This window comes from Macrobrachium nipponense, chromosome 13, assembly GCF_015104395.2.
Source record: "Macrobrachium nipponense isolate FS-2020 chromosome 13, ASM1510439v2, whole genome shotgun sequence".
Classification (NCBI taxonomy): Eukaryota; Metazoa; Arthropoda; class Malacostraca; order Decapoda; family Palaemonidae; genus Macrobrachium; species Macrobrachium nipponense.
The window spans coordinates 24,861,356-24,874,578 of NC_087206.1; the positions used below are offsets into that span (position 1 = coordinate 24,861,356).

The following is a 13,223-nucleotide window of genomic DNA, read 5'->3' on the forward strand; positions in this document are numbered from 1 at the left end:
AGTTTATCTCTTGGTATTCTCCTTTCCGCTTGTATAGTATAACATTTATAATTAGATTATTTTTAAGCCAGTTATTTGTTTATGAATGTAAAATATTTCATTTCTAATAATTGCTTAACATAACATAGATTAGACTCAGCCTTAACATTTTTTAGGTACTTTGTAGATATTTTATGAAATTTTATGAAATACTTCTTTTTCAGATTGCAAAATATAAAATGCAACACAGTACAGTCACGTAACTATATATTTACTTAAGAACGATTGTTATTTTGCAGCCCAGTTTGTGAAGGAACGACATTTTGGTGGTGGTTTTTTAACAAAACGTGAAACAGAGGATGGGGAAAAGCCGAAGAGTAAAAAGGAGTGGATTGATGAAATCATAGCAGAGTCAAAGAAAAAGAAAGCTGAAGCTAAAAAAGATAAGGAAGAGCAGTATGAAGCTGTCAGTAAACTGGATGCAAATTTGAATACTTTCCTGATGATGATGTCGGGGAAAACAATGAAAGATGAGGATAAATTAGAGGTACTGTACTGGGAATTGTTTTTTGTATCTTGTTCATCTTGTAGCCAATAGTATATATAACTTTGTCTCAGATATATTCTTGTTTGAATGTATAGTATACTACTGAGAAATAATATCCTTTAAGGACTGATTCTGGCTACTTGGTTAGCAAAACATGTACAGTTACTGTCTGTTGTCTCTAGCTACATGTGTATCTGAACAAAATAGAATCAGGATATTTCCTGGTTTATATTTTTATGTGCATTTGTCTTGATACTGCTTACAAAAATTAATTGTTGTAGTATGTTTATGTAAAACTGTACATCATAAAAATTTGCAGTTGTATGAATGTCTAATATTTGCAGGCAAAAAAGAACTGTGAATTTCGAGATTATGACACTTTAGTGAAAGAGCTAGGATTTGATCGCACTGGAAAAGCAAAAACCTCTAGTAAATTAAAGACTCCTGAAGAACTGATAAAGGAAGAAAAAGAAAAACTGTTAGCCCTAGAAGCTGACAGGGTACGCAGAATGAAAGGAGAACCAGAAACATCAAAGCAAACCTCACGAAGTGCAGATGACTTAGATGATGGGTATGTATTAGAATTTTTTTAACTGCTATAGTTGGGTCCTGTTTAATGCCTGTACAACCTTTGGTTTTTAGTAATATCATAATTTATTTTTTGCCTTTGGATTTTCCTTTTTCATGTGCAGTACACAAAGTTTAGGTTAACCCTTAAACGCCGAATGGACGTATTAAACGTTCGAGTCAAAATGTCTCCCGTATGCCGAATGGACGTACCATACATCGACTCAAAATTTTTTTTTTTAAATTTGCGGAAAAATACTTATAGGCCTACCAGCCGAAAATCTTGAATCACGCGCCTTCGGGGGATGCTCGGGGAGTTCACGGATCGAGGTGTTGTTTTGTTTTCAATCGTTACGCAGGCGCGCAAGCGCAAATTTCTTTCTTGCCGCACTAAAAAGTATCTGTGACACATCTCGGAAATTATTTCGTCACTTTGACATAATTTTTGTACCATTTTAAATTAGCTGTTACATGGAGTATTATATATGAAAATGTGCGCATTTTTATGTAGAATACAACAAAAAAATACTCATGATTGTAGCTTTTATCAGTTTTGAGATATTTTTATATAAATAATGATAAGTGCCAAAATTTCAACCTTCGGTCAACTTTGACTCTACCGAAATGGTCAAAAAACGCAATTGTAAGCTAAAACTCTTATATTTTAGTAATATTCAATCATTTACCTTAATTTTGCAACTAATTGAAAGTCTCTAGCACAATATTTCGATTTATGGTGAATTTAAGGAAAAATTTTTTCCTTACGTCCGCGCGGTAACTCTTCCGAAAAAAATCATACATGCAATTGTGGTAATGTTTGCACCATTTTAAAATTAGCCGTTACATAAAGTTTTATATATGGAAATTTGCGCAATTTCATGCACAATACAACTAAAAACAACCCATGGTTGTAGCTTTTATCAATTTTGAAATATTTTCATATAAAAAATGATAAGTGACAAATTTTCAACCTTTGGTCAATTTTGACTCTACCAAAATGGTCGAAAAACGCAATTGTTAGCTAAAACGCTTATATTCTAGTAATATTCAAGCATTTACCTTCATTTTGCAACAAATTGGAAGTCTCTAGCACAATATTTCGATTTATGGTGAATTTATGAAAAAAATAACATTTTCTTTACGTCGCGTGGTAACTCTTCCGAAAAAATCATACGTGCGATTGTGGTAATGTTTGCACCCTTTTAAATTAGCCATTACATAAAGTTTTTATATATGAAAATGTGCGCAATTTCATGTAGAATACAACAAAAATAATTGAAGGTTGTAGCTTTCTCATTTTCGAAATATTTGCATATAAATCACGATAAAATAGAAAAAAAACCACGTTCGGTCAACTTTGGACTCTACGAAATGGTTCGAAAAAACGCAATTGTAAGCTAAAACGCTTACAGTCTAGTAATATTCAGTCATTTATCTTCATCTTGAAACAAATTTGAAGTCTCTAGCACAATATTTAGATTTATGGTGAATTAAAAAAAAAAAAAACTTTCCTTCCCTCCGCGCGCGGATTCTCCGCCACAAATCTCCGAAATGCGTACATCCCATTCTTGGAATATTTGCTCCGTTTCATATTAGGCATTAATAGAGTTTTATATATGAAAAAGTGCGCAATTTCATGTAGAATAAAACGAAAAATATTGAAGGTTGTAGCTTTTCTTATTTTTGAAATAATTGCATATAAATAATATATATTTTAAAAAAAATCAACATTCGGTCAAATTTAACTTGTTAGATATGGTCAAAAACTGCATTTGTAAGCTAATACTCTTACAGTATAGTAATATTAAATCATTTGTCTTAATTTGAAAGAAATTGGAAGTCTCTAGGACAATATTTAGATTTATGGTGAATTTTTGAAAAAAATATTTATGTCCGCACGTTACGAATTCATGCATTATTTTGTGATAATATTTTCTCTGTGTTGCTTTTATCGTTTTACAATGTGTTATATACCAAAATGATCGCAATTTAGTGTACATTACAACGAAAAAAAAAGTAACTTGTTACCTTTAACCGTTTTGCGCACAGCGCGATTTGAATACAATTATATATGAAATTTCGTTTTTGCGCTATCATATATCGCATTATTTATATATGATAATGATAATTTTTTTTCATTTTTGATGATTGCATACTAAACTTCAGCCAATGACAAAAAAAGGAGCCAAAAATGAACTCTTAATCTTGAAAACTAAGCGCGCTGTGATTTTTTGAAAAAAATATTTTTTCCGCTTCTGCGCTCACTCTGAAACACCTCCGGCACATGGGAGACATTTTTTTTTTTACCGCTTCGGCTTTTAAGGGTTAATACTGTGTAATAATAATTATGATAATAATAATAATAATAATATTAATAATAATATGATAATAATAATAATGATAATTTATATAAAAAAGATAGTTTAAAGAGACTACATTTTTTTTTCACAGGTTAACTTTCACTGAAGATGACAGATTCCATTTGAGCTATAAAGATGGTGCAATGCTTGAAGAAGAGGAAGGTAATGATGACAGTGACCCAGAAGATGGCAACAGAAATATGGATGAGGAGGGAGCAGAAGGTGAAGGTAGTTGTTGGACAAATAATTTTTAATTATGTGGTTTTTAAGTTTCACAATTATGTTTTGTTGCACATATCAGTCACTGAAGAAAAATATTTAAACATTTTAGAATATATATCTTTGTCCAATTTCTGTAAATAGACTTTTGTCTTACTTTCTTATGGTTTTGTTCAAATTCTGCAAAATAGTACCAGCATTTATCAAGAGGCATGTGGAGTAGCTTGCATTTTGTTTTGTAAATAGGCTCACCAGAAGCCAATCTTCTAGATATAGTAGTATTTTTTATTTATGGTGATATGTACATAGTCACATGTAGAACAGTCACTGTCCGTCGGAGATTATACTCTTGACTACTCCCCGTAGGGGGGTTAGTGCTGTCAGTGCATTGTAGGTATTACGTGTTCTTTGCAGCGTCCCTTTGGCCCCTAGCTGCAACTTCTTTCATTCCTTTTGCTTTACCTCTGTTCATATTTTCTTTCTTCCGTCTGACTTTCCACCCTCTCAAACAATTGTTTTGTTGTGCAGCTGTAAGGTTTTCCTCATGTTATACCATGTCAAACCTTTTTACTCTGTTTCCCTTTTCAGCGCTGAATGGCCTCATAGGTCCCATATTTGGCCTAAATAGTATATTCCAGTTCCAGTACTTGGACTAGGCCAGTGTCCTTAATTCTGATCAAGTGGTTATTGACATGGTACCAGCTTGACAGTAACTTAAATATGTGATTGACTGTTATTCATTATAATGATACCAATCTGATAGTATCTTCAGTTTGTGAATAATTCTTATTCATTGTAATGACATTGTTGGAATTGGTTTAGATATTTTTCTCTATTTTTAGAAGCTGAGAATGAGGATGAGGGTGTTGACAGTGATTTGGAAAGTGGTGATGATCTAGAAGATGACGAAAGTGACAAATATTCTGATATATTTGATGAGGAAAGTGGTGAAGAAGATTATAATGACCAAAATGATATATCAGAAAAAGAAAAGGCAAAGGATCAGTCAGCAGCTGGAGATAAAAGGAAAGAAGTAATGGAAGCTGCTCGTAAGGAAATTCCTTATACTTTCGAAGGTAAGGTTTAATTTAATTTTATTAGCATATGTGCATATGAAAATTTTTAGACTTTTTAGGTATATTTTAGCTAACTTTATCTAGCATTTTTGCAACTGGTCCTTCAAAGTAATGTTTTATAGGCAAAATATATTTTTAGAAATAAAAAATTTTCTTACAAACCCAGGATATGTATATACTGTATACTTATATCAGTGTCCCAGATTGGTCTGAGGGTTACAAGTTTTTATTGTCAGGCAGGAGAAAGTAGTATTTCCATACATGTAGTATCTGGATTCACAGGTATGTCACAATTTGTTTGAGCTATTGTGAGTCCATGATTCTCATAGGGTTGAGTGAAGGCACTAGTAAGATTAATGGGGTTGCATGAGATGCCCAAGGCATTTTAGGATTTCTTACATAGTTCATGACTAAGCACAGATGCCAATATGTAGTTCCTTGCATACACAATTTTTTACTGATTTTCAGTTTCCATCTCGCACTAGAATATTTATCTTAATGTTAAGACCTCAGGTTTGTCAGTTATGAAACTACCAATTGATTAAAATATTGTTCATTTTTTGGTTGTAAAAATAATTTCCTTTGTTACTAGTACTCTATTATTTGTTCATTATCTTAAATTGCTAATTAGATGGGGAGCAGAAATTCCAGTCTTACAGGCTGAACGTTTACGTATGCTTTATGGATCAAGTAGAGTACCATACTTAAAGACTTGAATGAATCAGAACCCAAGTCTTTGATAGTTTATAGAATTGTAAAAATTATGATTTAAAACAGTGTGATGGAAAAGCAATGTGCTTTCATCTTTTAAGAACAGGAAGAGATTTGCATTGAACCTCAGGTATCTACATCTGTTTACAGCAGTGTGAATGAATGTGATGAACAGTTATGGTAATAGAGGAAGTTTAATGTATGAATCACTTCATCATGGCACACTGTAAATTGAGAAATGTAAATGAAAATAAGTGAAAATGTATATGTAGAATACTGTAATAAAAAAATATCTAAAAATTAAGTAACCTGACACTACAGCCAAATGGGGAAAGTTTTTCAAGAGCAAAGGTAGACTTGCATACAATTTAAAAGACTGTTCTAAATTAGGCTCAGAAGCAACCGCCTTAGAGTGCTCTTGACTTCTTATGCTGAGACACCTTTTCTACTTTAACATCCATTGAATTACCGAAGACTTTCAAAATAACCTGCCTTAAAAGTAGTAAACAATATTTGTTCCGATACGTAATACAAACCTTTCGGTCCTTTAACAATAGGAATGTACTTATGGCGTAGCTGGAATTACGGCCGTTGAATCTTGAACAAGGTGGTTAGGCAGTAACTACCATGGGGCAGGCTAGCCTGCCCAGATGTAAACACTCCACTTTGCTTTCGGCCGTCTTCCAATGAAGACGTGTGTTTGTGAGCTCCGGCTGACTGGTCGTTGATCCTTTTTCCCGGTGGGATCCTTTTGGTTTATTTTTTGTATTTAAATAATTATGCATATACGGTGTTTGATATTAATACTAAACAAAGGTTTGTCATTGGTTTTTCAATTAACCCTCTTACACCTAAGCGGTATAATCGAAATTGTCTCTCGTATGCCGGGCTAGTCTGGGAAGCGGAATTTTTTTTTTTTTTTAAATCACAGCGTGCTTAGTTTTCAAGATTAAGAGTTCATTTTTGGCTCCTTTTATTGTCATTGCCTGAAGTTTAGTATGCAACCATCAGAAATGAAAAAAAATATCATTATCATATATAAATAATGCGATATATGATAGCGCAAAAAAATTTTTCATATATAATTGTATTCAAATCGCGCTGTGCGGAAAACAGTTAAAGCTAACGTGTTACTTTTTTTTGTTGTATTGTACACTAAATTGTGATCATTTTTATATATAACACATTGTAAAACAATCAAAGTAACACAGAAAAAATATTATCACAAAATGATGCATGAATTCGTAACGCGCGGATGTAAAAATTCACCAAAAATCTAAATATTGTTCTAGAGACTTCCAATTTGTTTCAAAATGAAGACAAATGATTGAATATTACGATACTATAAGAGTTTTAGCTTACAAATGCAGTTTTTGACCATTTCGAACGAGTTAAAGTTGACCGAATATCAGAATTTTTATATATATATTTTTTATATGCAAATATTTCAAAAATGAGAAAAGCTACAAAATTTTTTTTCAAAAAATCACAGCGCGCTTAGTTTTCAAGATTAAGAGTTCATTTTTGGCTCCTTTTTTTGTCATTGCCTTTAGTTTAGTGTGCAACCATCAGAAATGAAAAAAATATCATTATCATATATAAATAATGCGATATATGATAGCGCAAAAAAAAATTTCATATATAATTGTATTCAAATCGCGCTGTGCGGAAAACGGTTAAAGCTAACGTGTTACTTTTTTTTCGTTGTATTGTACACTAAATTGCAATCATTTTGATATATAACACATTGTAAAACAATCAAAGCAACACAGAAAAAATATTATCACAAAATGATGCATGAATTCGTAACGCGCGGATGTAAAAAAATGTTTTTTTCAAAAATTCACCGTAAATCTAAATATTGTTCTAGAGACTTCCAATTTGTTTCAAAATGAAAGCTTACAAATGCAGTTTTCGACCATTCAAACGAGTTAAAGTTGACCGAATATCAGAATTTTTGTATATATTTTTTTTATATGCAAATATTTCAAAAATGAGAAAAGCTACAACCTTTTTTTTCAAAAAATCACAGCGCGCTTAGTTTTCAAGATTAAGAGTTCATTTTTGGCTCCTTTTTTTGTCATTGCCTTTAGTTTAGTATGCAACCATCAGAAATGAAAAAATATCATTATCATATATAAATAATGCGATATATGATAGCGCAAAAAAAAAAAAAATTCATATATAATTGTATTCAAATCGCGCTGTGCGGAAAACGGTTAAAGCTAACGTGTTACTTTTTTTCGTTGTATTGTACACTAAATTGCGATCATTTTGATATATAACACATTGTAAAACAATCAAAGCAACACAGAAAAAATATTATCACAAAATGATGCATGAATTTGTAACGCCGCTTTCGTGTCCGAGCTGGCAGCCTCCCCATGCCGCACCACCGAATGGATGCCAGTCAGTTTACAGAATTTCTCGAACCACCCATGTGAAGCCTTGAAGTCTGGGGTTGGCGTCGATGTCCCTTTCCTCCGTCATCTTCGGCCTGGGCAATCAAATGGCCAAAAATACCGCTGGCCTTGTAGGAGATTGCCGTCTCCGTTATCGAATTGCCAGTGATTTCTTTGTCTTTTATCCAGTCAAGAAGCAGCCTTTCCATCTCATCGTGCACGTGGGTCCTCTTGCTGGACAAAATAGTGATGCCCTTGGAAGGTGTAGCTGCTTTGATGGCATCCTTCTGCTTAAGGATGGTGCCTATTGTCGACGGATTTCAGTCGTATTCCTTGGCGATCACACTCAATCGCATACCAGCTCCATACCATCTTGATAATCTCCATCTTCGTTTCCAAAGAGAGCATCCTCTTCTTTCCATGAATTTCAAGTTTCTTGGGACCCATGGCTATGTATATACTGTACGTAATTATGTTATGTATACGTATACGTATGGAGTAAAGTTCTCACACAACACGATAAAGTATACTACAACTAAATCACTAACGAATTTACGTTAATAAACAAAATTGTTAGAACGAACGAATGCCGCGTGCGTACGATACAGATGATGCCGTGCAGTGGCTGAAAAAGCATGCCGCTACGTAGTAGATGCATGATGTGAGGGATGCTGACCAATAGGAGAGAAGGATCTCATGGCGGTGACTAGCATCAGGAACCAATGGAAGAGCAGGAGGATGGTGGTGAGTCTACTCAGTTGGCGGCGCGCGAGTTTCAAAATTGTTATTGGTGGTCTGGGCGAATCTCGGACTTTACAGCAACAACCTTTCGTATCTTGAGCAATTTTCGTATGTAGAGCTGTAAAATTTTTCGTATTAGCTTTCGTATCTCGAGTTTTTCGTAAGTTGAGCCTTTCGTATCTCGAGGTACCACTGTACTACCCGGGAGTTATGTCACTGGATGAAGCTGTTGCGCTGCCCTGTGCGGTTTATCTACTCCTGATGGTAGAAGTCTGGCAGAAGGAGAAACCGAAGAGGAAGAAAGCTCATCAAGTGTCGTCATCCTCCTCTTCGAGATCATCATATCTTCATGCCTTCTACCCTTCAACTTTCAAGGCTTTGCCGTAAAGAAAAGGTGGTCTTCCCCACTAAGAAGTCTCGTCACAGGACTTCTAAGGGTCTGTCTCGCTCCGGTGAGACAGGTGGGTCTTCCGCTGGTCCTCCCGTTCCTTCGGGAACGGGGCCCGTCTCTCCTTCCTTGGGGAGGAAGCAGGGACCATGGAGGTACCAGCCACCGCTGGTATCTCCTCTCCCGGTTCCGAAGGTTCCACCTCCGTACCGGGAACCGTCTCGGCTGCCCACTTGCGAGCGTTACCGAGTGTACGGTCACCTACAGGTGACCGTGCAGCCAAGGTCCAGACTGCTGAGTATGCTCACCGTGTCAGGACCCAGGCACGGAGCAGAAGATGGTAGGAGTCGCTCGGATGACTCTCGCCAGACCGGCAATCGCTCTCGCAGCGATCGTCCGGCGCCCAGGGTTGACGTGACGTACCCGCGGGTCCATGCACGCAGAGACTGGTGGAGGCGGGCCATCCAGCCCCCTTTTAATTAATCCTTTTCTTTCAGAGAGGTTTCGGCCTCAATGAGGACTTGGGAGTGTCGTAGGACGGTATCGGCTGTCGCTTGGGCAGACGCTTCACCTGCAAGGTAGGAGTTTTGTAGCCCTCCTCGAGGAAGCATTCTCTCCACTGCTACTCCCACAGGTCCCTCCGAACAGGTGCAGTTGGGCCGTGTTGCTTTGGCAACTGCCCCAACTCCGTCCTGGATGGAGGACCTGTTGGTTGTCCTGAGGAAGTCCAAGAAGAAGAGGAAGGTGTCGCCATCGTCTTCTGCTGCTTCTTCCCCTTCAACTTCCGAGGCCCCCCAGCCAAAGAAGAAGAAGGTAGCCTCCTCCCCCCTAAGAAGTCTCGCTCAGAGACCTCTAAGGGTTGGGTTTCCGCCAGTCCTCCTGTTCCTTCGGGAACGGGGCCCTTCTCTCCTTCCGCAAGGAAGAAGATGACGGGGACCGGAGGGGTACTGGCTAACACCGGTACCTCCTCTCCTGGTGCCAGAGGTTCTGCCTCGACGCCAGGTACCAGCTCGACCTCTGGTTTGCGAAGGTACTGAGTGTAGGTGACCGTGCAGCCAAGACCCAGGCAACCGAGTTCGCTCGGCGCCAGGATCCAGGCACGGAGCGGAAGACTGGTGGGGCTTCCGCTGGTCCTCCTGTTCCTTCGGGAATGGGGCCTGTCTCTCCTTCCGCAAGGAAGAAGATTACGGGGACCGGAAGGGTACTGGCTAACACCGGTACCTCCTCTCCTGGCGCCAGAGGTTCTGCCTTGACGCCAGGTACCGTCTCAGCCTCTCGTTCGCGAGAGGTACCGAGTGTACAGTCACCTGCGGGTGACCATGCAGCTAAGACCTAGGCAACCGAGTTCGCTCGGCGCCAGGATCCAGGCACGGAGTGGTAGACTGGTGGGAGTCACCTAGGTGACTCCCACCAGGCCAGCGATCGCTCTCGTGGCGAGCCGCCGGTACCCAGGGTTGACGCGACGGTCCCAGACCAGCTGCGAGGTAAGGCGAGGAAGCGTTCCCCTCGACCAGCCTCGTCTGGTCCAAGCGGCGTGACGCGCCGTGAGGACAGGCCTCGCTTCCACCGCGACAGCGGACTCTGCAGGTCCCCTGACCGCCGCTCCCACCGGGACCAGATGGATAGGGGGACCAGCAGCAGCTCTTCTGACGCTCGGGACCGTCGCCGCTGTTCTCGGTCTAGCCGCTCGACCAGGCCTGAAGCCTGATTGCCACCACGGGTTGGCGAGCATCTGTAGCCCCCCAAGCACGCCGGTTCTGCCGGTGGGCAGGGGGGGAGCGCTTGTAGCAGCTCTCCTGAAAAGACTGACGCTCTGTCCTTGGTCCAGCGTTTCTCTGCAAGGAGACCGCTGGTCCAGACCGGCAGCTCGATCATCACAGTGGGTTGGTGATCGCCTGCAGTCCTCCCAGCCTACTGGTTCTGCTAGTAGGCAGGGTAGGAGCGTCAGGTCTCCCTCACCTGTCCCTTCAACCTCCTCAGGCTACACCGGGAGGAACAAGGCGAACAGGAGTGACCATGATGAATGCACTAAAGTATATTACCTAACAATTCCTTTCTATTTTCATGATTTGGCTGCTGCACCAAACTAAAAGTACATAGTATATCTATTTCGTGAATGAACATATTTATGATAAAAAAACATGATTTACTGTAATGATTACAGCACCCAACTATGATATTAATGTATAAACAGCAAAATATAGCAATAAAAATCTATTGTTGTCTTTTGTTTACGTTTTGAGTCAGCTGATGGACATTTATTACCGAAAAAATTATTTTGGAAAACAATTTAGTTGCTAAAGGAAACTAATTGATTAATGGAATTATTATTATTTTTAACTTTGTACATAATAGTTTATATTAATGATACAGTAATTCATATTTCATTGAGAGAGAGAGAGAGAGAGAGAGAGAGGCGGAGAGAGAAGAGAGAGAGAGAGAGAGAGCGAGATAGAGAGAGAGAGAGAGAGAGAGAGAGCAGCTTAGGACGAGAGTAACTGTTGAATAGCTTGAAAGAGCAGCTTAGGATGAGAGTAACTGTTGAATAGCTTGAGAGAGCAGCTTAGGACGAGAGTAACTGTTGACTAGCTTGCGAGAACAGCTTAGGACGAGAAATTTGTATTTTAAATATTTTTATGGTGATAAGAAATGAAACATCGATTGTGATAAGATATTCTTTTGTATACTGTTATAATAATATGTGATAATCATTGAGTCAACTATAAAAGTTGTATTGAAGCACAGTTTCGTAAATCACATTAAGAATAAAAATATGGCAACACACGTACCTACAAATGTCGGGGACCATCTTGTTCTTTTATTACGATGATAATAATAGTTTTTTCTGTAAGAGAGAGAGAGAGAGAGAGAGAGAGAGAGAGAGAGAGAGAGAGAGAGAGAGATTTTGCTATTTACATTCATAGTAGTTGAAAATTTGTAAATGAGTTTATCCTAAAAATGCATTTAGTCATGAAAAGAAGATGAAAACAATAATTAGTGAATCTTGCTCTATGATAAAATTCGTGATTTCGTTAATTTTCTGGGATATAGTATTTGGGCTCCACAAAAAAGTAAGTAAAGTGAGTTATGATAGAGTTTAGAGGATACTTATGTAAAATACATCGTAGTTTCTAGAACGGTGTAACCACTATCACATTGTGTAAAAATAGTATGTACGAACAAGACTGTAGGTTTGGTGTCGTCACGGTGATCATACATATTTTTTCGTGAATGAATATACATTTATGATAAAAAATAGTTACTGTACTTATTAAAGTACCATACTGTAATATTAATGTAATCACATCAAAATAAAGTAATCAATGCATAATGTAAACTTGTAAAGTGTATTTTTGTCTTTTAAAAAATGCTTTCTCCAAGAAATTATTCCTTGAAGAGGCTTATTATGAAGATGTGCCAATAATTTATAAGATATGTGTTTTATTATGAATTATGTGTTTTATTATGAATATATGACAGTAATATATAAGGTAAAAATGGTTTTACGTTTATGCTTCGTCGCCAATCGCAAACAACAATATGATAATCTATGACATTATTGTTTGTATGACTGCAGTTCAGAGAAGTCGATTACATTTTACCAAAACAATAACGAATGTTATTACTACTGTAATTACACTACTACTATTAACATTTCTAAAAGGTTAACGAATGGCAAGGGTCGCTGTGAAGCAATGTAACTCAATGTTTACATTTCTGCTGGCCACTCAACTACAAGTTGATGTCAATGATGTGGAATTTTTCCATGAATAGGCTATATATTGTGAAGATATGCCAATAATATATGAGGTGAGAATGGTTTTATTACCTTTATTGTCGGGTAATATCATAATGTGAATCTGTTCATGCATTAGCTGGTTATCGGACGCGGACGAGCTTAGCCTACCACAGACAAGCCTGCCATGCTGCGATTCATACCAGCGATATAGACTGAGAAGTGGTCCAAGGAAAAACCCGTGATTAACTGAATCCGTGATTGCTGATCCTTGACTAAATGAGGCCCCACTGTACTACGTATATTGCCCTCGCGACATGCTTCTGTTATCAGTTGAATTGTCTGAGGTGTAGGCACATACCGTAGTTAACTCTACGGGCTGTGACCGAGACGAATAGTATCTTCTTAATTGAACTGCAACTCGGGACTGCCCTGCAAACCTCCCAGGAGTTACCAGTTTCGATTTTGGGATACTTATGGTATTGTTGCAACAACAC

The 13,223-nt window shown here is 38.0% G+C and overlaps 1 protein-coding gene across 1 annotated transcript in view; it reads left to right on the forward strand.

Annotated features, from left to right (window-relative positions):
- Positions 1 to 283: 283 nt before the first annotated feature.
- Positions 284 to 13,223, forward strand: part of LOC135225692 (nucleolar protein 14-like) — a gene marked incomplete at its 5' end in the record, with an annotated part of 100,984 nt that continues 88,044 nt past the window's right edge. Inside the window, 4 exon segments of the mRNA XM_064265044.1 lie at positions 284 to 526; positions 871 to 1,097; positions 3,545 to 3,681; positions 4,515 to 4,748. Coding sequence (XP_064121114.1) covers positions 284 to 526; positions 871 to 1,097; positions 3,545 to 3,681; positions 4,515 to 4,748 — 841 coding nt within the window.